At 43.5% G+C, this 27753-nt stretch overlaps 2 protein-coding genes across 2 annotated transcripts in view; both read left to right on the top strand.

Annotated features, from left to right (window-relative positions):
• Nucleotides 1–308: 308 nt before the first annotated feature.
• On the top strand, nucleotides 309–4293 carry htatip2 (HIV-1 Tat interactive protein 2). Its single transcript, XM_084013088.1, has 7 exons — nucleotides 309–466; nucleotides 1516–1708; nucleotides 1792–1899; nucleotides 2282–2419; nucleotides 2508–2569; nucleotides 2803–3028; nucleotides 3722–4293. The coding sequence occupies exons 1-6, from the start codon at nucleotides 351–353 to the stop codon at nucleotides 3014–3016; spliced, it is 831 nt and encodes a 276-aa protein (XP_083869214.1). The 5' UTR covers nucleotides 309–350; the 3' UTR covers nucleotides 3017–3028; nucleotides 3722–4293.
• Nucleotides 4294–7223: 2930 nt separating this feature from the next.
• prmt3 (protein arginine methyltransferase 3) overlaps nucleotides 7224–27753 on the top strand; it is a 50018-nt gene continuing 29488 nt past the window's right edge. Inside the window, exons 1-10 of the mRNA XM_084018879.1 lie at nucleotides 7224–7285; nucleotides 7506–7632; nucleotides 7757–7839; nucleotides 7929–7978; nucleotides 8089–8194; nucleotides 8853–9003; nucleotides 9581–9722; nucleotides 12382–12447; nucleotides 13560–13681; nucleotides 17017–17116. Of these exons, the coding sequence (XP_083875005.1) occupies nucleotides 7255–7285; nucleotides 7506–7632; nucleotides 7757–7839; nucleotides 7929–7978; nucleotides 8089–8194; nucleotides 8853–9003; nucleotides 9581–9722; nucleotides 12382–12447; nucleotides 13560–13681; nucleotides 17017–17116 (978 nt within the window). The 5' untranslated portion in view covers nucleotides 7224–7254. The remainder of the gene's footprint in view (nucleotides 7286–7505; nucleotides 7633–7756; nucleotides 7840–7928; nucleotides 7979–8088; nucleotides 8195–8852; nucleotides 9004–9580; nucleotides 9723–12381; nucleotides 12448–13559; nucleotides 13682–17016; nucleotides 17117–27753) is intronic.

Here is a 27753-nt window from a genome sequence, read left to right as displayed (position 1 = left end):
GTTCATCATGGGGGAACACCAAAACAGCAATAAAGTACTTACAGGTGGAGCTAATCATGTTGTAACGGGCCCACGAGACAGAAACAAGAGGGGGTGAAGATGCATTAAATTATTACATGTGCGCATGCGCGGAACATGAGGATGAGTCAAGCGTTTCTCATCACATAGAAGTTACTATTTCACGTAATGAATAAAACGTACAGTGAACACCGTTGCTGTGAAACTGGGCCGCCTGTCGTTGACGGTGACGACATATTGTGTCTTCCCTCCCCAGCCAATGAACGAAGCGGAAAGACAACGCCGGGAAGCAAACCAGGAAGTGCTTTCCGCTGGTTCATCTCCGGTGTGTTATGAAACCGCTGGACACCACCCTCGGGAAAGCGACGGGGCTGCTGGCTGTCGGGCTCGTTGTCATTGCGGTGGTTCTGACGTACTTCGACGACCCTGATCCGGTCCAATACACCAGGTATCGATCACCCTCTGTTAGCGTTTTCCGCCCACTACACGCGTTCGGTTAATGTTAGCTGCTAACATCGGGTAGCAGTCCACTTATTAACGAGCTAACTGCGGGTAAAGGGTGGTGTTTAGTGGGTGAAACGGCCACACACACCTGTGGAACACCTGTGTACATGTTGAGTTACAGAAACACACGTCCCTGGTGTCAGAGAGAACAAATCCCTGCGTTCACAGGTTCCTATCTTTATGGTCAAATCATACTCATATAATGAAACAAAACCAGGGTTTTTAATGATATGATTCTCTCATAAATACCAGTATGTTTTATATACACAGTAGATTACAGCCGTCCAACTTACTGCTGAGTCATCTCTGTCCCAGCAAACCAGTTTAATGTGGAGATGGCATTTATTGTTTTGTCAGTTGATGTAGTGGCACAAATTATTTACTATTGATCTCTAATTGAATTGCCTGAGAGGTATATTTAACAGCCATTTACTTTAAAAAAAAAGATTTATGTGCTTTAGCACCCCTAAAAGATATTGCATAGATATGCAATATAAAGAGTCATGTTGTTGTTGTTTCAACGCAAATCAGTGTTTGACAAGCTTAAACATGGCCCCAAAACCATAGACAGTACCTAAGGTTTACTTTAAACTTAATAAAATACAACAGACCCCCCCTACCACATCATGGTATGGTATGATCCACGTTCTGTCTCTCCCACCTGCCCCCTTCACCCGTTTATACCTCATCATCTTTTCATTTTAATACAATTTCACTTGTAGTACTTTGTAAAACCAAGTGATGGCTTGTTTGGCTCCGCATGAAAGATTTACAGTCACTGTGATTTCCCCCAAAAGATGTTCTTTATCCACAAATGTGGGAATGATAGTCCAAAATAACCTTCAAATGTTTTTTTGTTTTTTTTAATTATTGGGTGCTCAGCACCCCTAAAGCTCTGTTCCTAGAATCCTAGGATCGCCCCTGCCTTTTAACAAACGATGTTTGTGCACCTTTCACACATTCGATTGATTTGAGCGTTGCCTACTCACACAGCATGGCAGAGCAGGACGTGAAGACTCTGGAGGAAAACTTCCGGCAGCAGAATAAGAGCTGCTTGGTCCTCGGTGCCTCCGGAGAAACGGGCAGCTTGCTGCTCCAAGAGCTGCTGGGACGCAACATCTTCTCCAAGGTCACGCTCATCGGAAGGAGACGGCTCACCTTCGAGGACAAAGCGTATGAAAATCTGGTTCGTGGGTTCATTCCCATAACATGAGGTTCATCACGCTGAGAGAGAGTTTTATATTTTCACATTTTGCATTATGCATCCAGGTACAAGAGGTGGTGGACTTTGAGAAACTGGAGGATTACGCTGCAGCCTTCCAGGGCCATGACGTCGGCTACTGTTGCCTGGGAACAACCAAAGCGAAAGCAGGGACTGTAAGTTCAACCTAAACCCAACACGGTGCTTCACTGGGGAACCAACAGCTGCACACAGATCTAATAATATACGCTGATCACACATTTATTTAGCTATAAGCAGCTAGAACTTGGATGGCAGATTACGTATCATTAAATCATATTTCTTTATTTAATATAGAAACTAAAAAGTTCAGTTTTTGTCAGGGTTTCTGGCTTAGATGACTTATTTTGTGTTACGATATTTGAATGATCATTTGAATCTTCTACCTCCATGTTTAAATATTCTCAGCTAAGTGTCATCTGTGGCACTAATCTTGTAACAAAATGTCTTTATATATATATATATATATATATATATATTTATATATTTTAAATACGTTACTTCTCTCTTCTAATTCAGGAGGGATTCATCCGCGTGGATCACGACTATGTTCTGAAGTCAGCGGAGCTCGCCAAGGCAGGAGGCTGCTCGCAGTTCCACCTGGAGTCCTCCAGGGGAGCCGACAAAAACAGCAACTTCCTCTACCTCAAAGTCAAGGTGCGACATCTCCTTCGTTCTTCCTTAAACACCAACAGTGGTAAAACAATCACTGGAGCATCCGCGTTAACATGGGTTCTCCTTCCAGGGACAAGTGGAAGCAGAGATTGAGGCTCTGGGCTTTGACAGATATGCCGTTTACAGACCCGGGTGAGTCATCATTAATACTATCATTTTATCACCATGGGAGACATGACTGATGGAGACAAAGAAGATGAGATACTTTGTTTTTTAGGAGGTAAAAATATATAATAGATATTAAAGAGATGACCTGTTGAACACCAGCTTTCCTGAGCTAATGCATCATTAAAATGACTAATGCCAAGACAAACACATTAGTAAACTGACTAAATAAGCTTACCGTTCTGTTTCCCCTCCAACAGGGTTTTGCTGGTGGACAGGCAGGAGAGTCGGCCCGCTGAGTGGATGGCCAGGAAGTTCTTCACTGCTTTTTCATCCGTGTTTTCTACGATGTCCATCCCGATCCAAGCCGTGGCAAAAGCCATGGTGTCAAACACTCTACTTCAACCGGAGCAGAAGACCGAGATCCTGGAGAACAACGCCATCGCCAACCTGGCGAAGAGTGCAGGGAAATGAGGGAGAGCGGAGGTGAGAAACCCGCGGTGGACTCAGACACAAATAGGAGGTCGTTATTTATTTATTTTTTTATGCAGCTGATATTTCTGGGGTTTTGGAAACATAAGAGGCTTACATGTTTAATTTAATTAAGTCCCATGTGTTAGCTCTCTCGTGTATTTTTCTTGTCTAGAGAATGTGAGTGTGAATCTAATGTTCTCCATAATATCGGAAATCTTGCAAATTTTATGTTTTGTCCAAGAAGTACAATTATTTAGTTTCCATAACAAAGCTCTTCTTAAAGAAATGCTGGTGGTAAATATTGGGGCTCAGATTAAAGTGGTTTTAAAATCCTGAACAATTTTGCTATAAATTCAGATTAAAATTGGTTGTTTTGATTGAACTCCATAAAGGACATTAAAATAGTCATACAGCTGTACCTCTGCAAAGTTACAGGGGAACGGTGATGGTTTCTAAATCCTCAGATTGTTAATATTAATGTGTGACATCACTATGGAAATGAGCCTGCAGGGAATAAAACGCTGCTCGTTTTCTCAGGGAGAAATGTTCTTGTGCAGCGTTCTAAATACTGGAGCAATTTCTACATTTCATGGGAAACACGGGTCCAGATTTAAACACCAAAATGGCATTTTATGTTCATTCTTTGGGATGAAAGTTCACTGTGACTTTGTGTGTGAATCCAAACTTTGTTTTTTCTCTTTTCAGGCAATAAAATCATCATCATCATCATCATCATCATCATCATGCAAGAGATTTTCACATGAAGTTTGCATCAAAAAGCCAAAGTGTTTCTATGAATGTACTTTCTGGAGAACACAACATACGAAACGTGCAAAAAATGTCCTCTTGAAGATTTATTTGGGTTTAATTTCTTTGGTCTTGAATGGAATAGTAATATTTTTTTTTATCAGGGAACTATTTTTTATGTGCTGAGAGAACACACTTAACAACTGCCTTAAAGTAAATGCTTGACTTTATTCTACAGTCGATCCAAATATTTGGTTTTCATTAAATTATTATGAATATTTAACTGTGTTTGATTTAGGAGAATGTTTCTACTGTATCAAAGTTAATAAAATGTCATCTATATCTGAGCTATACTACATCTGTGGGGCGTATAATGATGTTGCATATTACGCCTAATATAAATATTTGCTTAGTTTAGATTCAATAGTATTTGTAACATGCAGCTACAATGACATCTATTTAGCATGAGTTTCCATTTTTACAGTGATGCCAACATTTGAACAAATCTGAATAAAACTTTGTTGATAATTCATTTTGTCTCCATGTTTTTAAAGCTAAATGATGATGATTTTAAATACTTTGAAACGTATGTTTCTGCTTAATAAGACAATATCTAATAATATTTTATTTATTTGCATTTCTTTTATTCCTTTTTGTATTTGTACACATTTATCTTCTACTTTTATTTTAGTTTTGATTATTGCTCTATTAGAAGCACTTCAAATATACTTGCCCTTTCTCCTTGATGTAACAGCGCCCCCTTGTGTCTGAATGCTCATACTTAAAATGGCCTCATTTAACTTACTTAATACTTGTATAATATGGACAGAAATCTGTTTAGTTTTTATTGTTTTATTTATTTTTTTTGTAAGATCTCAACCAGGGTTCCCTAGAGACTAGGTAATATGAATTAAAACTCATATCTGTACATTTATGCTGCTAAAAGAATACAAAAATAATACATATAAAAATGAAGTTTCAAAGCCATAATATTTGTTTAGGGTGAAAAACGCCGAGGGATGGTACTTACAACTTGTTAGGGCAACAACTGAAACTGTTCTGGGGGTTATTGGAGGTTTTGCCTCGACCATGACGCTCATGCAGAAATTAGTCCAACATGAGGAACAGCTGAGCTGATCTGCCTCTCACTGCTGAGAGTATAACTAGGTCTGGGTTCGTCACAGACTTCTTCACTGTTTAACATGGTGCAGCTGAAAGAAAGCCGAACAGGGAGTCCTGCAGGACTTCTGTGGTAAGTTGTCCCGTCCAACGTCTTTTCATAGCAGCTGTTTTCATTCTTATATCTAAATATGGAAACGTGTGATTTTAACCTGCGTTGCCCTTCACTCTACAGGCTGTTTGTGCTTTTCTTTTGGCTGCTGGTTGGTGATGTAAATTGTGCGAAATACCCGAGAGGTATTGTCACTCTGCAAATTTTACATCCATTAACTTTTATTAAAATGTATGTGGAGACATCTGTACAGTATCTGTCTGTGTGTTTTGTTTCAGGTCATGTCCAGAAAGGACAGGTCCAGATGGGACCGGTCCAGACGGGACAGGCCCCAACGGTAGTCCACAATGACAACCAAGGACATGGAAGATGGAGTGGACTACCTATGATCAGAATACCTCGAGCTGGTGGAAAGCTGAGTGAGGTCGGAGGGAGAAGTGACAACATGCACCCTGAAGAAGATCACACCATGGACTCTAAATCATCCCATCATGAAACGCAACCTGAAAATGTTCCAAAAAGCCACTTAAAATCAGGCTTCAGTCGAGGATGGAGTCATGTGGTGCACAATCGCCCTGGAAACAAAGCAAAATCTAGTTTACGCCGTTTCTATCCTGCCAGGACGAAGCCTGACCAAGTAGGCTTTAGAAGAGTCCCCACCTATTCACACAAAACTAAAGCAAGTGCAACTATTCAAGCCATCGAGTCTGAGCCCCAAAAGAGTCCCATTTTCCCCAAAAGCTTTAATCATGGCAGAGCGTCCTCGCTGCACAAGGTTCCTCCCGGCGGCAATTCAGCAGGGAAAGTTGACGCACCTTTGTCCCCTCCAAAATGGATTCCCAGGGTTGATGGCGCCGATGTGATGCCTGAACCAAGAGGGTACACCAACGTCCGCCGCTTCAAGCCTGGATTGGACAAACGGCCCCCAGCTAGTAACCCTGCAGCTAAAAATCTTGGTTCCAAAGGAAACAAAGACTGCACCCTGCGTCTTCCACCACTAGACAACGCACAAAATCCTGTCAAAGGCAAATTCCAACCTTTCCAAAGACGTCTTCCTGCTCACAACCATTCAGACGGTGAAACTGGTCTTTCATTCAAAACCAGTCCCCCTGGTTTGAACTCCACAGGCATTTCTTCAACGGTTGTTCCTTCAGCCACCAGCGAGCGGAGCACCAAGTCTCCCATGAAGGTAGAGGGCCCAGATGAAGGGGCCTGAGCCTAAAGCATCAATCCAGAGGCTAAGAGTTCAGCAGAAGTTGGGTCTTTCTGGAAACAACTTTTGTAGCCCCTCCTCCAGGTAAAAGGAAGGCCGACCACAGGGTTCTCTTGTCTTCTCAATGGATTACTGGTTTAAAATGACCTGCCAGATGCTGCTTCTACAAAATGCCAACACTGGAGATAACACACCTCTCCTTCTTACTTGGGAGGAACTTACTGGAAGCTTCTAAATTTAATTAAAATATTTGCTCTGAAGTTTGTTCTCCTGTTTCTTTTTGCAGAATGCCTTTTTCTATTTTACAGCTTTTAGATTGAGTTTAACCTCCCCAAATATTTCTGATCAATTGCAAAGATGTATTTGTACTCCAATTACAATAAATCACATCATACAGAACTTTTTGCTATCATTATTTTTTGCACTATAAATATCGTACATACTTTTTGCTGCTAGCCTATTACTGAATTGTCTTTTGCATTACTACCACTTATACGGAAACCTGCTGCTACTTTCTTACATATAGTACACATAGTAGATTTGATGTTTTAGTATTAGTAAATGTCTATCTGTTGTACACTTTGTGGTACATGTGAAGAAATTGACAATAGGCCTAAAGCTGAGTCGATTTTAGAAATGTAACTTGGCCATTTAACAAGCGTTAAATCATACCAAACTTAAAAAAGGTTCATCATAAATGTGTATACTGTATGTGGTAAGCTCGAGATGCAGCATTCACACCTCCACCTAGGTGTGTTTTTCCTATTGAATAACCACTAGGGGGCAGTATAACAGATTATACTGTACCGGTACTTAAAGTAAACCAATAAACATACTTGGGTCGTTGGATGAAACTGTTTTGTGCAGGTTTTGTGATGATAAAACTTTAAAAAACATCTATCTATGGACGGAGTGTGAGTCTCGTGAATTAAACTTTGGCGACATCTGGTGGCGTCCACGAGGAAGTGCATCTTCAGGACTTTACCCGGCCCCTTTATCCACGTCATCAGACGTCACCAGGAAGTCCAGTGAAACCAAGGCGACAGCATGGCAGAGTACACAGACCCACGTGCATGTGGTAAATATCCCATTTAACGCCTCCCAAACATGTAGCTGTTAGACTCTACGCTCCTTTTATTGATTATTATTGATGTTTAATGCGTGTCAGGTTAATTAATGCGGACTTTTAGTCGGCTCACTCAATGCTGGAACGGTCGCACCGCTAATGCTAGCTCATCTGAGGAGAGTAACCGGTTTGAAGCTACATCGTCATGTAACGGGGTTTGACGTTGACACAGGCGACGGAGCTGATGACGACATGCCCGAGCTCTCCGACGGCGAGGATGACGACGTGGATGACGGGCAGTGGCTGGAGGAGGAGGAGGACAGCCCGCCGGTTAGCGTTACCTGTCTGTTCTGTGACAGGTGAGTCGAAGTATTTGTATTCATAAAAAGTCAAGTTACTTCCCTACTATGTTGTACTCATACCATATACCGGTAGTTTCCATACAGGGAAGGTGATTTTTCTAGTGTGATTCCGTGTTTTCAGGTTGCTGAGCTCCGTGCCTGCAACTCTGCAACACTGCACGTCAGAGCACCAGGTCAACCTGGTCAACGTGATCCGGCAACACAGTGAGGAGAGCCCAGATTCAAAGAACCAGAGGAGGATTACCTTTGTTGAAGCGTCTCACCCTCTTTCTTTTTTCTTCTCCCCTCGTTAGATTTAGATGACTACGGCTACATAAAGATGATTAACTTCATAAGGTCAACAGTAAGTTCTGGAATGAGGTGTCACGTTCACACTATTTGTTGCTGAATTGAGTTCAGAAAAGAACCACTGAAAGAGGATTGATGGGTGTTTTTACACATCTGTGCTTCTAGAAATGTGATGCCTCCGGTCTGACGGCTCTGCCACCCGGTCCTTCACCCTGGGAGAGCGAGGACTTCCTGCAGCCAGTCCTGCAGGACGATCCTCTGCTGCAGGCGGGTAGGCGTCCTACACACTTCTACTCACTTTGTACGGGATAACCTCTGGTTTTCTTTACCACACAGCATTTCTATAGTGGACTATTTGCAGTCTGCTGGACATATGAAGCGTTTCAAATAAGATTTAACCATTGAAATGCTGCTGTCGAGGCATTCAGAGGGTCTAAAGCATCAGTGAGACCCCCTGTGTCTCACACACTGGGTACCGCAACTCCTCGACGTCTTATTTTGGCTTCTAATTTTAAGTAATTGACTTGATTTTGAGCTTTTAAGATGTCCAAACCACCTTAAAAACTCACTTACCATCACAAACTCGCAGTTGTTGGTGCTTGTTTGCAGTTTGTCCCGTTTCGTCACACTCCGAAGGTGGGACGGAAACCCCGTCGTCGTAGAAACGGGCCCGCAGAATGAGCAGAAACGTGGATGAGGACACAGTCTTGGCCATTCGTGGAGCTGTAACATCGTTTCATGTTTGCATGAATAAAACAAACAAAAGCAAACATGACTTTAAATGTCTTTAAAACCACCGGAGGGTCTGAGATTTCACTTTTAGATAAAAACCTGGATGGATTTAATCTGAATTCACAACCAGTCACACCACATTGGACATTAAAAATGTGCTTAACATCTCTGCCTCCCCCTCTCTGTGTTTCTGTCAGACCCCGAGGAGCTCTGTGAAGAGTCGGGCACGTCGTCATCGTCCTCCGAGTCCCATGATGCACTGCAGCGGAGGGCGCATGCCGCTGAGGAGAGAGCCCGGATGTCGGAGGAGGCACTGGCCCGAGCCATGGATGACCTGCACAAACTCAAGTCAGTGATTTTCCAACACACAGATGTGATTTTTTGCCTCCGTGTTCTTGAGAGCTTGCAGTGAATTCTTTGAAAGCTTCGTCTTGGACAGCTGGACCCGCTTGAGGTTTTTGAAGATGTTTAGGTATTTAACATCTCGAGAATCTCCAGACATCCTGCAGTTTTCCCAATGTGTCGCTTTACTCCTGCACTACCCTGTTGAGACCAGCAGGGGGACACAGTGAACCCAGTATTGCAGTAACATCAGCCAGAGTACCTTGTGGAAGAAGTTTGGAGGAAGGGGAAAGATAAAAAAAAAAAAATAAAAAAAAGAAGGGAAGGGAAGGGAAAATTCCACTGCAGCATGGAGGTTAAAGTGAAGAGGGGCGGTAGGAAGGGGGGCAATAAGGGAAAAATACAGAAAGCGTCAGGTTGGGGGGGTTGGAAGAGAGTTGGAGAGATTAATGTGTCCCGTCTCCTCCATTTACTGCTACGTCCTGCATGAAGGTTGTGTGTGCTTTGTGCTTTCTGCTTTGCCGCTTTTGTCCCATGTCCTAATATGAGAAGTTAAACGCCGACCTATCTGCGGTTCACTCAGGCTGCTGGCCCAGGGTCTGGTCCTGAACACGGACCCACGCCGATCCGGCAACCTGAACGCCGTGGCCGAGCTCCGGGAGGACGAGGACGAGGCTTACTTCAGCTCCTACGGCCATTACAGCATCCACGAGGAGATGCTGAAGGTCTGAGTCGTGCACACACACACACACACACACACACACACACTGACCAGGCCTGCAGGTCTCATTAAAGCCTTGTGAAACCCCCCCCCCCCCCCCCCCCCCCCTCCTTCTGGGAGTGGCGGTCTCTGCACAGCAAAAGTGGGTTCATCAGCGTGCGTCTTGGCTGAAAGATTTCCATGTAATACGTAAATGAAAACGATCATCTTTATGCGCACGTCGACGCCGAGTACAAGACATTTTCCTCAAAAGTGATAAATCAGCGATAAGCGCGGCGCTCTCATGTGAGACGCCAGCAGTGCCGCCGCATGGCGTGGAAACGTGGAAACACATTTTTACACCGCTCAAGTGTGTGTGTGTGTGTGTGTGTGTGTGTGTGTGTGTGTGTGTGTGTGTGTGTGTGTGTGTGTGTGTGTGTGTGTGTGTGTGTGTGTGTGTGTGTGTGTGTGTGTGTGTGTGTGTGTGTGTGTGTGTGTGTACTTACCGCAGTGCTTATACGTTTTCCTGTTGGCCGTCCTGATTGGTGCTAAGCACTGTTAAGTTTTGCGTCATGTCTGCGTGCGTCAGGCTGTAAACTCCATCAGAGCCTCAGGAGGGGAGGATGGGTGAGGGGGGTGAGGATGGGTGGGGGGGCGGGGCTTTGCGGTAGAATGTGGTCAACTCTTTCACAGGTCACCTACGATGCATGCCGCGTCGGTTAGAGACCCGATGAAAGTGGTTGGTTTAGTAAAACACGGATGCTGGCCGGTCAGCGTGACGTGGAGGAGGAGTTTTCATGTCTCGTAGTGGAAAAAGAAGGCTCAACATTTTCATGTTTTTGTATGAGAATTCATATTTAAAAGATTTATATCTGCTTTTATTGCTTTCCTTTTACACAACATTGTCTCTTCATGGTCAGGTTCAGATTTCTTTTTAAACAATATCCACATGACCGTATATACGATCTTTCCTACGTAATATCATTCTAATGTCAGTGAAAAAAGAATCCTTTTTTATTGCAGAAACACATTCATAAGTTTCTGTGAGGCATCAGCAGCTTTTATTTGGCCAAATCACGTGTCTTCTAAAGTTGATGGTCTTTTAGTTTGACATTCGCTATTTGACTTCCTGTCCCTCGGCTGCTGCTCAGCAAGGAAACACTGTGACACAGTAGGGCCGCAACCAATTATTTAAAATAATGATTTTTAGCGTTGATTAATAAACGATATTAACTAAACTAAATAATATTAGAAAACGGTGAAAAATGTGAGTATTAGTGTTTCCCAAAGCCAAAGATATATTTCTTTTAATTATCAAAATAACTGGTGATTAATCGCTGACAACGAATGGATTAAAAAGCGCGAGTATCGCATTCAGACCTTGAAGCAGATAAAACCCAGACATACGTGAACCGTCAGAATCTCCCATCTGTTGTTTCCATCACGACAACGCCGTCAGGTTGGGATTATTTTCACAAACGGCATTTGATTTGCAGCTGCAATATTGGTCATAAAAACAGCCATTAAATGTTTTCTCCCCCTGGAATCCTTCAACTCTGAGTCTAAATGCTGTTTGACATTTTTCTGCGATATAAATGATTATGGGAGTAATGATGTATCCGTTCATTGGGGCTGAATGAGCTCTTGACGACGATAAAACACTTTTGTTGTGAATCCAAATTTGATTAATGCATAAATGTATGTTTAACAGTTGAATGAGACAAATATCTGTTCTGACTGATATCACATTCACATTACTCATTACTTTCAAACTGAATTTGTTACTTCCTTTTATCTACCAAGAGCTAAGTATTGAATACAACCTCCTTCATTCCTTTACTGTCATTTCATAACGTCGGCAGCGTTTCCTCCAGACGGGAGACGCTGGTGTTTTGATTGGCAGCTTAATTAGCCAGTCCTGACCGGAGCTCCAGTCCCTTCCAGTGGTATTTATTTATCCCATAGATTTGCTCTGAAATGTTCAATAATCCCCCCCAGTCTGTTTTGATCTGCTGTTATCGGCACCTGTGTAGTAAAAGCTTTACATGACATCATTATTTTTATTATTTTTCCTCTCATCGGGGCTGATAAGGCCTGTAAATCACATCATAAGCAGTTTTTTATTCAAACACATCAACATGTTTAATTCTGTTCTCTTTTTTAACTCTTTTACTCAAGAAAAGTTGTGTATTTTGTTCCTAATATTGGATTATTATATAGATTGCCCACTTGTCCAGGACATAGTAAATCTCGCCCCAACTCTGACACTTTTAAAACTAGACTGAAAAATGTTATGTTCTCCATAGCTTTCTGCTAATTCTTTTATTATTGCAAATATGTTTTTATTCCCTGAGTCTTTCTGTAATGCATTTTAATTTTGCCTTTATTTTCTTTTAATTCTTCTATTTGTATTGTATGCCATGTTATTTTGTGAAGCTTTGAGTCTGCCTTGTGTATGAAAGGTGCGATACAAATAAAGTTGCCTTGTCTAAATCTAGCAACACGGCAAAGCAATTTAAAAAAATGATCAAACACATCCTATTTTTTTTTCCGGAGCTGAATTTGATCCTGAAAACAGGATGTTTGCAGAACTCACGTTTCATTAAATAAAGATCAAGCCTGACGATTAACGACAAATTCTTAAAAACCAACCCATTAACGCTGAACCCTGATTCTCTCCACAGGATAAAGTGCGCACAGAGAGTTACCGCGACTTCATGTACCGCAACCCAGAAGTGTTCAGAGACAAGGTGAGCCCGATCTGCTCTGATATACAGCACCATGTGAAGGCTGGCTTCATGTAAACCCGAGCCCGTTCACAGAAACGTTCATGTTTTCCAGGGAAGACGTTAATAAGCAGACGTGTGTGATTTAAAACACGGCGTGACTTTATTTGCGCTTGAATGTCGACTGCAGAGTGCTGATAACAGAATCCACCACCCAACCCATAACTGCCCCTCCCCCACCCTCCCACCCTCCCTCCCTCCCCAAAAACCAATCCAACTCACCCCCGCTCCTTCCCCTGCAGGAAGCAGTGGCCTGTATCATGACCATCCATTATATGGGCGTCTGCTGGTTAGTGCTGGGATGAGGCTATAGAGGAGGGAGGCAGGTTTTGTTGATGGGAGCGTACGTTATCCCTGTCACAGAGGCGAGTGTCACCTTCTACAGGGGAGCGCCAGAACAAAACGGGATGTTCTTGTTGGAGGAGTGTTAAAGAGAGAGGGGGGGAGTGGTGCAGAGAGGTAGGAGCAGTGATGGAGTTGTGTTGTGTCAGCAGTGGGAACCCATAAAGGCAGCAGGATGCTTCCACGCAGGTTGAAGTCGCCTTAAATAAACAAGAGTGTTACATATAGATGCCATATAGTCACTGCAGCTGTGCCTCGGCCGATTAACACCAGTCTGGGAGGGGGGGGAGCAATTAAGTGTAACCTATGGGAGCCTGAAATAGAAGAGACTCAACGAGGGGCAGAAAGTTACTGTGGGAGCAGTTTGATGGTTAAAGATGCTGAGGTCAGCATGCCTAACGTAAAGAAGTCCGACTGATGTTCATGCAGAGGTTCAAAGCAGCTGGAGGTCACTTGGTTGTTGAAATTCAAATAAAATCCTCAATGTTTCTGTTCTTATTTAGGTTTTTCCGATGTTTGGTTCTTTAGATCTCATGAAAGCTCGTTGCTTAAATACAGTGTATCGTATAAAACAGAGAATCTCACCAACCTCTCCTTCAAAAGCTATTTTTATTATTTTTTATTAACTGTGATGAATTTGACCAGCAACCTCGTCCACACTGCACCGTCCAAAGCCAGCAGTTTATTTTTAAGAATTAAAATCAAATTAAGTATTTAATTCATACCCCCTCCAGGTGGTGCTGGATGTGGGCTGTGGGACTGGCATCCTGTCCATGTTCGCCGCCAGAGCCGGGGCCAAGAAGGTCATCGCAGTCGACCAATCAAGCATCATCTATCAAGCCATGGACATCGTCAGGTGAGACACTACTAATCCCTGTTTCTCAGATGTGACCTGCAAGGCATCTAATGTTCTAATAATCTAACACTCACTGGTCTCGGCTCAGCATTTTATAATTAAATGCCTTTAATTTAAATCATTAGATCCTAAACGGAGCCAGGTTATTTCCCTTCCTGTGTTCAGGCGGGGTTAAAGGAGTCTCCAGTACACTCGCTCTAGTAATTGAATACTGGAGTCCTCCTGTACGGCTCCTCTTCCCTTTGTGTGCAGCAGAGGATTGTGGGAGTTAAGGTCTGTTTGACCTCCAGCCACCTTTTTTTATTTGTTGCAGCTGGTTGACTTCAATCGAGCTGCTGTCAGTTGCGTGGCCGTAATGCACGTAATTTACACCTGCGGTCCGGCTCATTCACCTGCAAGGCCTGCAGTCCGGACACACAAGCATGTAGATGACCCCCCCCCCCCCCGTTGGTTCCTTTTTAACACACTCCCCCAGTCCAATTTCAGCTGCTGCGTGTTTCCAGCCCTCCACGGTGGAGTCATTTACCTCCACCGGAGCCTCCGCCGGCCCCGCGTCCACCTGCAACCGCTGCCTCCATCACACCCCTGCCTCTAAAATGCATTTTTGAGTTAGGGGCCATTATGACTGCTATTATTACCGTTATGTAAGAGAGTGTCGTATAAGCAAAACAACGGGGTTTGCTGAAGGAAAAGGACGTTTTAATTTTACAGCCCACTGACTCGCTGTTGGAGAGTGTGTTGGCATGCAGGCTGCGTCGCAGGTTCGCCAGCGGTGAAGATTCAGCTAAAAAAAGATGTGTAACCCCCCCCCCCCCCCCACATACTCACACATATACACACACATACAGAAACACACACACTCTCTTGCCCTTGGCTCCCTTTAAACCTACTGTCCGCTTGGGTTATGATTTTAGAGCTCCTATTTGTGTGTGTGTGTGTGTGTGTGTGTGTGTGTGTGTGTGTGTGTGTGTGTGTGTGTGTGTGTGTGTGTGTGTGTGTGTGTGTGTGTGTGTGTGTGTGTGTGTGTGTGTGTGTGTGTGTGTGTGTGTGTGTGTGTGTGTGTGTCTGTCTGAGTGTGTGTGTGTGTGTGTGTGTGTGTGTGTGTGTCCACCACTTCCTCCTGATGTTAATATCAGGATTGTAATTAAAGTGGCTCCTGTTGGTTGGGCAGGAGCATCCATCTCCCGTCTCCACTCCGTCGCCGAAGTTTAAATGAAAAGCTAGACGTGACTTCCTTCCTTCACAGTCACTTCCTTAATGGATAATGTCTAAATACGCTTTTTTTTTAAATGGCTGGAATTGATGGATTATCCAATAGAATGCTTTGGATTGTGACAAGGAGGGGGGGGGGGGGGGGGGGGGGGCATTTTAGGTAGATTAATTAAACTCTTAACGGTGAAGTGAAGATAGACAGATTATCAGTTTGTGGATGTTTGTCAGCCGACACAGACTTTGGTAAAAGAATGCCAATATGAGGATTTTATATATATATATATATATATATATATATATATATACAGTATGTATCCTGCTTTCCATGATTGTACTTTTTTATACAGAACGGCAAGGCGGAAATAACGCCGCAACATTCCCTACCGTGAAAGGCTCTCTCTCTCTCACTCTCTCTCTCTCTCTCTCTCTCTCTCTCTCTCTCTCTCTCTCACTCTCTCTCTCACACACACACACACACACACACACACACACACACACACACACACACACACCTCCAACGCCACACAGATACTGACTCTCTCCCTAGAGTCCTGACATTGTCCTCTAAATTACCCCAATAATGAGATTACAGTGTTTCCCTCTTGTGAAAGGTGTAGGAGGTGGGGGGTGGGGGGTGAGGGGGGGAGTGTTGGATCCTGGGAGGAGGTGATAGCAGAGCAGCAGAGAGGGGAGAGACAGTTCAAGATAAGGATCGCTGCCACAGAAATGCACTCTGGGCCGCTGTGAGTAATTGTTCTGTCCTCGGTAACATTAGCTGTCATGATAATGGAATATTCACAGAGATTGATACCCAGACTGGCCGGTCTGAAAGGAAAGGATCATTTAAACGGCAGCACTGAGCGTACAGTCCCCTACCTGACACCTCTGCAGGCCCTCGCTTACAGCCCCCCCCCCCCCCCCCCCCTTCACACTCCACCACAACACCGCTCAGGAAAAGACCGGAAAAATAATGTACTTGACAAGTTCGAAAGTTTAATTTGCTAAAAAATGTATGGAAATTGATTTCTGCGTGGTTTGGGTACACTGCACCTTTACATCATCCATTTAGCAAATTTTGTTGTGATGTTCTAGCTGCACTGACTTAAAGCAAGATTAATGAGGCCCTAAAAGCTGCACTCATCACTATTTTTATATTAACAAGGGGTCAAGTGAGTGTAGTGTGGAAGGTTTCATGCTTGTTATGAACCCTCGGGGAATCGGCACGCGACTCTGCAGGTCCCTTCAGCTCTACGCAGCGTTTTTCAGCTCAATGTTTGGTTTGTACCCTCTACCCTACACACCTCCAAGCACCAAACGCCAGACAGGCAACGACTCGCTGTTGGAACACAGAACAGCATTTAGCAGCTAAAGTGGGAGGAGACCAAACCTGGAGCCAAAATGGAGAATGAAGCACAAAACCAAATGAATGCTGATGTTGTTCTGTTTTGATTGCACGTCTAAGTTGATGATTTCAACTTCATGAGGTGATCATATGTCATAACTTAATTCTCCTATATCATGAGGGAGATTAGCTACCATAAAAGGGATTTGCAGTATCCGCCTTTTTTACTTTTTCCATTTACCTCGGAAGCCAGAGCTGGGAATGACGTCAGGCCCGAGTTATCAGTGTTTCAGTTACAAAGTCGGAAAAAGTAGCCAACGGCCAAAAACGGAAGAGGAAACAAGATGGCTACATCTACAAAAGTTATTCTCGCGCTTGCCTTGTCCGAATATAAACACCTTCTGGACAAATATGCGGTCCTTCTGCAACCTGCAAACACGGTGGATTAAGAGAAAACACAAAGTCTTTCTACGTATTTCATTGTTTACAAAAAGTATCGATCGCCCTTTGATCGGTCATCAGTAACGTTACTGTTTACAACCGGGGCAGCCATCTTTAAATGTCAAGTCGGGCTTGTGTGGATCGTCCGACTTTCCGAGTCGGAAATCCGACCTCGGGGCTCGTTCCAGTTGAAATTTCCGACTCGGAGCTCGGATATCCCGATTTCCGAGTACAACTGGAACGCACCAAAACCTCAAGCCCACTCTTGATCCATGGGTTTACTGGATGCTCTTTATCCAACTTCTTCGTCCTCTGAAACATGACTGCGTGTTTCCCACAGGTCCAATCAGCTCGAGGACAAGATCACTCTGATCAAAGGCCGCATAGAAGACATCAAGCTCCCGGTGGAGAAGGTGGACATCATCATCTCGGAATGGATGGTCAGTACACGTTTACTCATGTACATATTCACGCCCAAAACCTCATGAAATCAGTGACTGGAGAAAAAACATGTTCATGGATCGCTGAGGGTGTGTCAGTAAATGCTGGCTGAATTTCTGAATCCGATCTGATCGAAGGTGAATGAATACATTGATTCTCCTTCAGTTCAGTCGGCTCCAAGGATGCGTTTGGGTTCTGGGACGTCGTTGTTTGGTTAAATGCATTTCAGGTCGGAATCAGATCCTGTCATTGATCACCTTATTGCTTTTTTTCATGGCATAGTTAGCATAGAAGAGGAGATGTTGCGTAATAATGACAAATGACTAAAGCGTGGACATCATGACGATACCTTCTCAGGTTCAGATAACTCCAATCCATCCAATCAGTCCATGAAAACCAACAGAAGACGTTTTACTTTTCGTAGGAACAGTACAGGTTTAAGCAATAACGTTAACAATGTCTCCGTTTTCACTTGTTCACGTCGGCCAAACCAGTCCATAACTGGAGCCTCATGAATTCCCTAAATAGTACTTGTTTCAGTAGGTCCCTACAATAAACTTTAATAAAGAAATTGTTGCTGTGTCACCAATATACTTACAGATGCATCTACTTTTTTGACCCAATCCAAGGCTCACATGTGGTGTGAAAACATCTTGGGAGTTAATTTCCCATCCAACAGTCTTTGAACTCTCTGCAACACGTTCACCCCAAAATGCAGATGATCGACCTCATCTCAGATTGGTTCCCTCGCCGGCCAATGAGCTTGCCGAATCCCAAGGTGCCATCAGCAGTGATGCATGTTTTAAACATGGCTTAAACGGGGCCTTAACTCGACCATGAGCTCCTCTGAATAGCTAACCAGGAAGAGCAGTCTTCCTTCCCCTTGATGCCCATTTATCAGCCAGATTCTCTGTGGCGATACAGGCAGGACGGCCAAAGTTGAACGCACCGCTGAAGTCATCCCTAATTCATGAGCATCCCGTATCTGTCCCCCCTCCACCTCCCCCATCCATCGTGAAAACCCAGGGTCACAAGCAGGGGTCGCCAGCTAGAGCCTTCCCATCCTCTCGCCAGGGAAATTGAAAATTGGGTGGTTGACGTGCCGGTGGAGCGGTGAAGGATAGGGGGCGTAATCTCCGGTGACACAAGCTCACAGAGCGCTAATAAATCTAAGAATCCTCCAGTCACTTCTCATCATGGCGCTGATGGCAGACATTTCTCAGTGGCCAGAACTTCAAAAGCTGCCCTCCGATCCGCCTGTATAAAATGGAAAAAATTATGGTTGTCACAGAAGTTTAACACTAGAGTGTATTGGACTTTAAGGCTTCGTCTTTCAGCCAGGTGGTGTCCCATCGTGACAGGAATACGTCCCTGCCTTTTTGTTTTCTATGATTGTTTTTTTATTGTCATATAAATCACTTATTAAATCTATTAGTTTTTAAATATTTCTCAAAATACAGCTAGTCTAGGAAGGAGAACCTAATTTAACCCCTGAATTGTTTCCGTCTTCATTCAGTCATTACCTTTCTACATAGTCGTTTTCACTGGCGGAGGTGGAGTCTGGCATTCCCACGCTGGACTCACAGGAAACGATGCTCGCATAGAATTACTTCATATCAGCCTTACTGTTTACAGCTGTAACTAAGCTTTATTAAGGTACTACTAATGCAAACTGCTGCTAGTTCACATTAAAAGCTCTCAACTTATGCTTCAGTCACAGGAAATGCAAATATATCACTGAGATTTACGCATATAAACACTAATCATAAAAAAAGTCACAGTGACAGTGGGTTAGTTTCATGTTTCAGGGTTGTGTATCACACCAGTATATGTTGAAATGTTAAGGATTATAACTTTAAAGTATATTTGATTATTCTTAACTCCACTCTCTGTACACCTCAAACACTTCCTGTTATCAGGCAAATAATGGAAGCAGAACAACATTCAAAATGCTGCATCTGAGTGACTTTGATCAGGGTTTAATACCTTGGCCTGACATTGCTTTAATGCTGCCTCTGATGTAATTGGCTCAAAATAAACACACTCGCATCCACAACCGAGGCTTGCTCCGGCCAAATTGGGTCAAAGCAATGGCAGACATGCACAGGTGGGATTTGTGGGACTAAGAATAGATTAGCATCCAGTGCAGAGAAGTTGCTGGCGTTGTATTCCTTCCTCTGGTTTGTATCGATGTCGGATTGATGAAATAAAAGGTAACGGTTTGAGGGGAAAAACTCCCCAACTGAAAACCTTTCATGCAGCTACACTCTGATTAGTCTTTGTAGAGAATATATCACAACACTTTGTTGTCATTAAACAGTGTAATCATAGTAAGCTGTAGTGAATAGGTCTACAAATCCATGCTCTGTGGATCGAGAGAGCCTTGGGTTTACTGTGGCAAAGAAAACCATCACTCTTTAAGAAAAAAAGCAAAGCAAAAACTACATTAATCTATCACCACGTGTTATGATTGAAAATGTTGTTCTCTGGCCTGGAAAGTAGTCTATATCGAGTGGAAGGAATTCAGTGAAAAATGTACGGGGCTTTGGAAAGGCATTAATTCCAGGGGGGGGGCTGTGAACAAATGCAGTACATAATGTTCAAAAAACAGGAAATAACGGGAAGAACAGAATGACGGCTTGTTGCAACGTCAAAGAGTTTACATTCAAGACGTTCACAATGAATGGACCAACGTTTCTCCGTAGTTCTGGCAGTGATCAAAAACTCCACAAGGTACCTTTTTAAATGCCCACAAATACCGAACTAGCATCAAATAGCAGCGAGGTAATGGCCTCACGTACATCCGCGCATGGATGAGAGGAAATTACTCTTCATACCAGCAGGGGGCGCACTATTAAATTAGAGTCCCAATTCTGTTATCAGGGGTGCTCAATTCAGTATCTTGGCAAAAAGAGTGAAAATTGTTTAGGATTCTGGTGTTTTTATATGTTAAAAAGGTAAATCAGCTGATTACAACCCAGTGTCTCTGGTTCTTTTTAAATTGTCCCTTTAAAAACCACTATTTGTTCAGATCCAACTGGCACCATCAAAGTTAATTATCTCTAAACGCACTTTGCTGAACTTGGAGTTTAGGGAAACTCTTCATATTTTGTGCTTATTTTGGATTTTCCTGAGAGTTAAATATGAAAAGCAATATTAGGCTTAGCTTAAAGACTGGAAGAAGGGGGAAACTCCTTGCTTGACAATAAATCAACTACAAATTAACTGAACATGAGCTTTTCTCTGTAGAACACGACATAAGCAAATTAATTTAACCCCCAATCTTTCACCCAGGAGACCCGTGTTCATGTTCCACATGAAACCAAATGTAACGTGCTTTTTTAAACCCAAAACATGATATTTGACGTACACGTAGACCTTTAAATGGAACCTATTTTTGGTTCAGAATTGTCGATTCAATGTGTCCGTGATTTGCAGAAAAGCACACACATTTTAATTTGGCGTCTGGGTCTTAGCAGATGTTGTTTTAAACAGTCTTGCATTGCAGTAGATGTTTTATATCATGTCGTTAAAGACGAGAATACTCACATTTTTATTGGAGAGATTTTTATTTAAATGTAAAGTATCATCGGAACTAAAAGAAATGTTAGTTAATTATGAGTTTTATTTAAATATCCATATTCCAGCAAATTAGAGCTTCATACCGGTCACATTGCAAGTTTTAAAGAAATAAAGAAGTAATAAGTTAAGTTAAGGCTGTTTATGGAGGCGAAACGAAGGATTAATCCACTGAAGTGCTGGCCGAGCCGGCGCGGTGGTTACAGGGCTAATAGACAGAGATGCGTGATGAATGTGTTGTATCTGCGGCGGCGGCGGCGGCGCTGGATGAAAACGGGCCAAATGAGTGTCTGTCTGCCGTGGCAGCGTTTGAGAGACTGCCTTCAGCAGCGCCCGCTGTCATTTCATAACTCACAGCATTGATCGGTTCTTTCTCAGCACACGGGAACTAAACAAACAGTCCAGAGCAGATAAGAGAGTGGGGGGCTGACGGGAAGGAGGAGAGCCCGAGTCCACCCAAGGCTAAATAAAGACCGTCACTCCCAGATCAATCACAGGTGATGGGCCTGCTAGCTTGACGGTGTTCGGTGGCACCGAAACGAGAGTCGGCCGTCAGACGGGAGTTGGCTTTAACAAACTTTTGTTACGTAACACTAGAGGTAGCTTTAGGAACCGGAGCCTTGAAGGAATAAAGAGCACACCCTGGTGACAAAACCACAAGCAAAGTTTACATCGCAGCAAATGTTCACAAGGGTTTTCTATGCATTCTTGCACATTTCGTCTCATTCACTCCCTTGATCGGCACTTTCCAGCTATCCTACCTCGACTCCTTCATGGGGTGCATCCTTGTGTGTGTGCTGAGGGCCTCCATTGTCAATGGCCAATTTATATTCAAGGTGATTCCGGTCCCTAAGACTACCAGTCCCTTCATTTCGCAAGAAATCGCAAAAGTTGCAAATGCAGCCGGGAGACATTCTGTGTTTTGAGCAACGTTGGGTTGCTTTCACACCTAATCTGGCCAAAGCCAGCTCAGGTCCATTTACCCGATTTGTGTGCTTCGTTTGAGCTGGTGTGAAAACTGTCAATGGAGCGCCGGCGTGGACCAAATGACCGAACCGAAAGGTGGATCTCAATCCATGAGTGTGAAATCAAACGGACGAACCACACGATTTAATGATTGCAGATATGTGATTTTTTTTTTAGCAACCTTTGAAAAGCTAAATTGCTAATAAATCTGCTGATCGTGAAATTTGTTCAGTGATCATATAATATATGTATCCGTTGGTAGCAATGGTATGAGGTATGCACATCCGTGCAGTCGTTGATTAATAGGTTGAAATCTGTTAAAACTGCTGTGCTTAAAAATGACTCAGAATATCCATTCAATGTATTCATACAACCCAGAATCACACGTTTGCCTCAGAGGGGTTTACAATCTGTCCAGCATATGGCATATGGCATAGTCGATCAATATGACAGAAATGATGCGATCAGAGCAGTAATAACAGTAGTAACAGTAATGGCAGAAATAATAGCAGCTTACCGTCATGAATACCTTTCTCTTTGGTTATGATGGATATATTGGTGGTCGTGGTTCCATTTTGAATGAACATTTTCTCCATTTCTCTTGTCCATGAAACCGGCTTGTTGTCTCCTTGAAGTCACCATTTTCCCGTCCTTTCCTGCCTCCTCTAAAAGTTGTGACACAACAGGTTTTTTTTATTGAATATTATGAATCTTTAAAAAAGAAATGCAACAGTAGCCCCTGCCAAACAACTCGAGATATGGGCTGAAAGATTGGGTCCGAGTATGAAATTGCTTTTCCAATTCTTCATTACATTGTGCACAAACTGGCGATACAGAAGACGATGATGGAAAGTGTTGCCTTTTCCTTGAAAGAAATACGTCGTCTCTCGGTGCGGATGCTGAACCCGCGTCATACATCGTCTTCTTGATAACAGTTTGTACACGGAGGCGAAGGCCAGTGTCCCCGGGCTCGTTGAGGTATGTGGTAACTCACCTTGGAAGGAAACTGTCCCAGAATATCAGATGGGTCCTCCACGGTTCAGTTTCATTAAAAGTGTGAGAGGAACCCTGAACAATGGAAGTGTCAAAGGAACTTCTGCTGCTGCCGAGGATTTCTTTGTGCCCACATCGTGATATTTTACCTTGAAGTGTGAACATAGTTTGACTACAAATGAAGTATCCTTGGCACACACACACACACACACACACACACACACACACACACACACACACACACACACACACACACACACACACACACACACACACACACACACACACAATGAGTCTTGAATATTTGTGTGCGGTAGAGGTGTGAAGTCAAATTAATAGCAGCTCTTCCTCTTTAGCCTCATTATCAGTGCTGGATGCTCACCTGCCCAAGAAGAGGGCGGTAGTCATCAGTCATGCTGTCCTTCAGTCTGACTGACTGTCAGTCACACACACACACACACACACGCACACACACTCACACACACACTCTCAGGATTCAGGTAGTGTTTTTGGCCAGCTGTCTGGTGTACCAATCGGTTATTTCTGAGTATTTTTGGTAAGTTTAAACACCCATAAATGTTATTATCTATACCAGGATGATGAAGCGATCGTGAGTGAGTGAGTGTGCACCGCTCTATCTTTCCACGGGCTAATGTCACATGCTGCTACAGCAAACTGTATAATCTTCTGGGTCGCCGCGTGCTCAAGGGACTCTTGTGGTTCTGGAGTCTCACACTTTCTCAAAACACCTTTTTATTGCTTGTTTTATTCTGCCGTCGACTCCACACTCACCGTTGTTATCAAGCCTCTGGTCGGTAGGGGCCGTTAGTGGTGATGCCTGTCCGACCACCCATCTGCTGCTCTGCACCCACAGATGGGGGGGATAACAGTTTGCAGTGTGTTTGGCTTAGGAATGCACCAGTCTGACTTCTTCAGTCCTGATACTGATACGGATACTGGGGCTTACTGAGTATTGATATGATATTGAAGATATATGTATGCCTCACTGTGTGGAAGAGACTGGAATCATTCTTTAATGTGGAAGGCAACATCTGGCTTGACTTTAACATTGCTTTGTAATAATGGTATCTTGTTACGAGAGCGATCCAGCTGTTTGAGTCCGTAGACCAACATCTGATACCCGTACCGGTGCAGCTTTAATTTGGTGGGCAACGGATTGGACGGTGTGTGTTTAGCTAACTGCTAAAGGAGCTACCACTGCACAGCTGCTGTGTGGCTCACTTTCATTGTTTTTAATGGTGTGATTGGCTAACTCCCATCAGCTAAAGCAGCTACCAGTACACAACCCGGCCAATCTTTTTCTTCCCGGCTTCACTTGACTGTAATCATACACTGAGTTTCTGTCCAACCGCTACAAAGCTCAGAATATCTGGTCAAACAAGGCAGCCATATTGTAAACTTCAGAAGAAAATGCCAATTGCTGCGTATTTGCTTATTTGACATATTTAGGAAATGAAAACAAAAGGAAATGGTGAACGTAGTCCTTGCTTTACACCTAGCATTGCTAAGATTTTTACCTGGGTAATGGATTCCGTTTTATTTTTTTTAAATCGCCAGTCACCCATCTCTCACATCACAACGGCTTATATTTTCATAAATGTGTCAATCTACAAGTCAGAGAGACACGTCTCCTGTTAGTACACCACCCCTCTGTTTTATATGGTTTCATTTCCCCCCTTCGTGCCTAGTGAAGCATAGGCATGTGGCCATATAGGCGGCCATTTACAACAAGCACAGAGGTATATAAAGAACCACAGTGCAATTCAATACTATGTAACATACTGCATATATTGCATTTCCCTCATGTGGTCAAAACAACCCGAGGAAACGGAGTAACTGCTCTCTGGTTTGAATAACAACGCTACATGCAGAACATGAACCCGACGACCTGAAATATCCCTCAAACAGACATTCTCATAAACCCGAAGCCATAATCCTGCATCGCTCAGTTGACATTGTTTTTGTGGAGAGAAATGGCCTCAATGTTCCCTCAAAATGATGAATTTAATAACGGCTCGCGGATGCATGGACAAGTACACCGCCGAATACAAGCATATTAGGATTTTTATGGGCTATGTGTCAATTCTCAGCTATAACTTTTTTTATTCCGCAAAGGCACACAAAGGCAGGCGATGTTTTATTTTTATGCTGCTTTGACTTTGACCTGAAAACAAAAAACAGAGTTTTTTTTACGTCGAGGTGCCTTTCCCTAAATCCATACATCGGAAAACGATCCGTATTAAATATCAGATTATCTAATCTCGTCGTCTACAAGAGTTTCTCTGCTAATTGGAGCCACAAAAAGCCTGTAAAACCCAACAAGACGGTTAATTGAGTCGAGCTCCACACATTCATTATTTTGTTCATTAGTATTTAGATAAATACTCTCTTCAACAGCAAATAGTTATTTGTTTCTTTCTTTGAAGAGCCGCTAAACTTGAAGCGTAACTCGACAGTAATCCACCGCCTTCTCTGCGTGAGCTGCACAGCTAATTCCTCGTCATTAGATCAAATTTGGGGAATAAATCTAAATATTATGCATCCATGCACACATCCTAGTGAAAATGTGGCATTTTCCTTCCAATCTTTCATGTCTTAAAATCCTTTCCATTCTTGATTACAGTGTTTTACCGGCCATGAAAATGACCGTACCATCTTCTGATGTTCTTATCATTGATTTCCCTTCTACGCTTCTAATAACCTTGTAGCTATACTGCAAATGACATTGCCCTTACACTATCTGTTCCCTTATCTCTCATTTGAATGCCTTTAAATGGAAATTAGGATGTTATTGGAAACCCTGCACAACGTACACTCGCCGAGCGTTAACGCAGCAAATATCTATTACTCGGACGAGTGTGATATGTTTATGCTAATTTGGTGTCACCTGCCCGTAGACCGGTATAGAAGAGGCGTGGGTGACGAAGAGGCGCTGCCTTCAGTGTTCAGTCGAGCGTGGAAGTACTCCCAGAAAAGCCCACACATCCCTGCACGCACACAATCTCCTTTGTTTTGCCTTGGCCCTTCTGGGACTGGGAGTGATGATGATCCGCAGTAATTGAGGAAGACGTACGTTGAGTGCAGCAGCAGAGAGGAGGTACCGGAGGGCGGAGGAAAGTGTAAACTGCTGATGCAGATTTTCTACCCAAAAACGCCTCTTGGTACCTTTTTAATTGACAGCCATTCACTCTCCCAGGGGTTGATGGACGTGACAATCTGTAAATTGTAGAAGCCCTTTCCCCCCCATTCTCCCTCCAGCGACTAAAGGCAGGACAACATTGCAGGAGTCATGATAAAAGTTATCTCTGCAGAGATTAGAAATCTAACTCAAAGTTAATAGCGTTTGTGTGAAGTTAAGGGCAGTGACGGATCCACAATGCACAGCTGTATTTGCACTTTGTTTGGTGCATATATAGAGCTGTATGTGTGCGTGTGAATGTGTGTATATGGTCGCCCACTCGGGAATTAGTTTTATATGCTAATTTTGTTAATGTGTATAAGCTGCTCCAGCCCATTCTCATTAGGTTTTCATTAGTCTCTTTTATTGTAATGCACAGTGACTTTACTGCAGAGCATCGCCTGCACCAACCGGCTGCCTGACAGTAAAGCCGAGCTCCTTCCTCGCGCTAAAGCCAAAGCATCCATGCGACGGAAACTCATAAGAGGGTGTAGATGTGTGCAAAATGTTCAAATTTGTTCTGACCGTGCAGGCTTGTCCCGACTTGTCCCCAAAAAAGCACTGGGCTTTGAACCAAACTTTATTATTATGACTTATGACTGAGAAGTGATTTTTTTTGGTTCAGTTTTTCACCTGAAACTTTTTAACAGCTTGCACATTTTGTGGAATGAAAAAAAAAAAATCCAAAATGTGGAATAAAATGGACAAACTTCACTGGTCAGACACGGATAAAACGATGACTCGGCGCCGCACTGCCCTGCAGTGTAATATTGGTAGGAATCCCTTTTTAAAATGTGAATTTTTAATTAAAACGCTGTTGGAATGAGTTTGATGAAACCGTGAGGGGCATTACATTTGAGCGCTGTGTTCTCGTGATTAAAATATCAGCGACGACTGCCCTGAAGGAGGCCTTCCTACCATTAAAAGTAATGCAACACCTTTGAATCGTTTACACTGCCGCAGCCCAAAACTGCTACATCATCCAGTCAGGATGTGGAGTGACTCCGTGTTCAGTAACCGATTGTCGCTGCTGATTTTTCATGTCGAGATCTAATCAGTTTTTTTTTTACCTCCAGCCCTCCTTGCATCCCATTGTAACGGCACTGAGGTGGATCTGCATTTCTGTGTTTATGGTAATTAACATTGCAGATGTATAAATTAGGGGGGTGTGGTACATGCTGCTGGGAGGACATGGAAGGCAGCAGGGGGGGCAGTAATCCTGGAGCATTGTTGACGATAAAAGTAAGGGGCAACTCTGCTGTGGGGCATCTCTCTCCCGCTCACATCCTCTTCCCTCCAAGAGAAGCAGCGTCCCGTGAAATTGGGATCTAAATTACGAGGCTGGTGTTCTCTGTGTGAGGGGTTTTAAAAACGACCCGCTCGCCGGGTAAGGACATCGGCTGGACCACGACAGTCAGCAGCACCACGTTCGCCGGCTTGACTTTGGGTTTGGGGAACCAGTCCCGCCGTCGATAAACAGAGAGAACGTTCCCCCCTTTATCGCCTCGCAGAGTGGGTTCTATCAGCGTCGTCCCTGTCATCATTATCAGCTCGGGCCCATGACGGAGATGGTGACGATTTTGGAGTTGGTTATAAATCAGAGCCCCCCCTCCCTGTTTGTCTGTCGCATGCTCTCCTCTCCTTTCTCCAATAAAAGGTTGTCTCTATTTGAATAATAAGCTTCTTATCTCGGTGAATTACTATTCTGCTGGCCACTGCATCACTCTTCCTCTCTCCTCCTCTTCTTCCTCTTAATCATACAAACCCCATCCCCTCAGTCAGTCGTTATCTTTCGTCTTGGCCCTCAACTCTCCTTGTCCCCTCCCTTAAAGAAGAAATAGGAATACAGGAGTCTAACTTCTCATCTTTCCACACTTAAGGCCCCTACACATCGGCACA

The sequence above is a fragment of the Eutrigla gurnardus genome (assembly GCF_963514095.1).
Source record: "Eutrigla gurnardus genome assembly, chromosome: 1".
Taxonomy (NCBI): domain Eukaryota; kingdom Metazoa; phylum Chordata; class Actinopteri; order Perciformes; family Triglidae; genus Eutrigla; species Eutrigla gurnardus.
The sequence above is the reverse complement of the archived record's forward strand: the minus strand, read 5'-3'. Positions and strand labels throughout refer to the sequence as shown.